At 74.0% G+C, this 1,288-nt stretch overlaps 1 protein-coding gene across 1 annotated transcript in view; it reads right to left on the minus strand.

Annotated features, from left to right (window-relative positions):
- Positions 1 to 190: 190 nt before the first annotated feature.
- The window catches only part of AURANDRAFT_72812 (hypothetical protein), a gene marked incomplete at both ends in the record, with an annotated part of 5,846 nt that continues 4,748 nt past the window's right edge, over positions 191 to 1,288 (minus strand). Inside the window, one exon of the mRNA XM_009044158.1 lies at positions 191 to 1,235. Within this exon, the coding sequence (XP_009042406.1) occupies positions 198 to 1,235 (1,038 nt within the window). The remainder of the gene's footprint in view (positions 1,236 to 1,288) is intronic.

Genomic DNA, 1,288 nt, shown 5'->3' on the forward strand with positions numbered 1-1,288 from the left:
GGGCCGCCGAGCCCTGGTACCGCGACGAGGCCGCGCCGCCGTTCGAGGCCGAGGGCGCCGCGGCCGGCTGCGCGGCCGCGGCGCTCTCGACGATCGTGTCCGCGTGCGCGGAGCGCGGGAGCCTCTAACAACATTAGAACTCCGACTCCCCCGGTTCCTCCCGGGCCCCCTACGTGTAGAGACGCGTCGAAACACCATTAGCTCGTCCTCGCCGCGCGGGAGGCGAAGCGCCCGACGAAGCCGAGCGTGCGGAGGTTCAGGACGAGGCACCGGAGGCACTTCAGGGGCGCGACGACGAGGTCGAGGAGCAGCGCGGTCGCGGTGACGCGGTGCTCCGTGTCCTTGTCGAGGCTCAGGAACTGCTTCCGGTCCACGCGCTTGAGCACGTGGATGAAGAGGGGCGCGATGGCCAGGAGCACGATGGTCGTGGAGAGCACGTCGAGGTACGTGTGGCGCGTCACGAGCTGGAGGTGGTGCGCGCGCGCGGCCACGAAGAGCGCGACCTCGGACACCTGCGCGAACGCAAAGCCCGCGCCCGTCGCCGCGGCCCGCGAGAAGCCCAGCGCGTAGACCATGGGCCCGACGACGGCGACCTTGATGACGACGACGACGGTCACGCGCCCCATGATGGCCCCGAAGTGCGCGCGGACGTACTGCGGCGACGCGACGAGGCCGAGCGACGCGACGTACATGCCCCCGAACAAGGCCGCGAGGGGCGACACGGCCCGCTTCGCCTTGTCGACGTGGGGCGTGCCCACGAGCACGAGCCCCGCGAAGAGCGCCCCGGCCTCGTGGCTCAGCTTGAGCCGGTCGCCGAGCAGCGCCATCGCGAGCGCGTAGCCGACGACGCAGAGGCCGAACGACGCGTCCGACGCCGCGCGCCGCGCGCGGAGGCTCGCGTTCGCGTCGGGCCGCGCGTCGGCCTCGCGGTCCCGCGTGAGGTGGCCCAGCGCGCGCGGCAGCGCGCGCCGCGCGAGGAGCACGACGACGCCGAGCGCGCCCGCGTAGCCCCCGACGACGCCGAGCATCCAGCCGCCCGGCCGGCTGTGGCTGCTGCTCCGCAGCTCGTGGACCGCCGTCGGCAGCGCCAGCAGCGGCGCCAGCACCAGATCCTGCACGCTCAGCAGCTCGACGATCGTGTGGCCGAAGCGGCTGTCCACGAGCCGCGCCTCGCGGAGCGTCGACAGCACGGTCGACGACGAGCTCAGCGAGAACGCCGCGGCGACGAGCGTCCGCTCCGCGCGCGAGTGGTCCGTGCCCAGCGCGTGCGCGACGGCGGCGAAGGCCA

The sequence above is a fragment of the Aureococcus anophagefferens genome (assembly GCF_000186865.1).
Source record: "Aureococcus anophagefferens unplaced genomic scaffold AURANscaffold_155, whole genome shotgun sequence".
NCBI classification, from domain to species: domain Eukaryota; class Pelagophyceae; order Pelagomonadales; family Pelagomonadaceae; genus Aureococcus; species Aureococcus anophagefferens.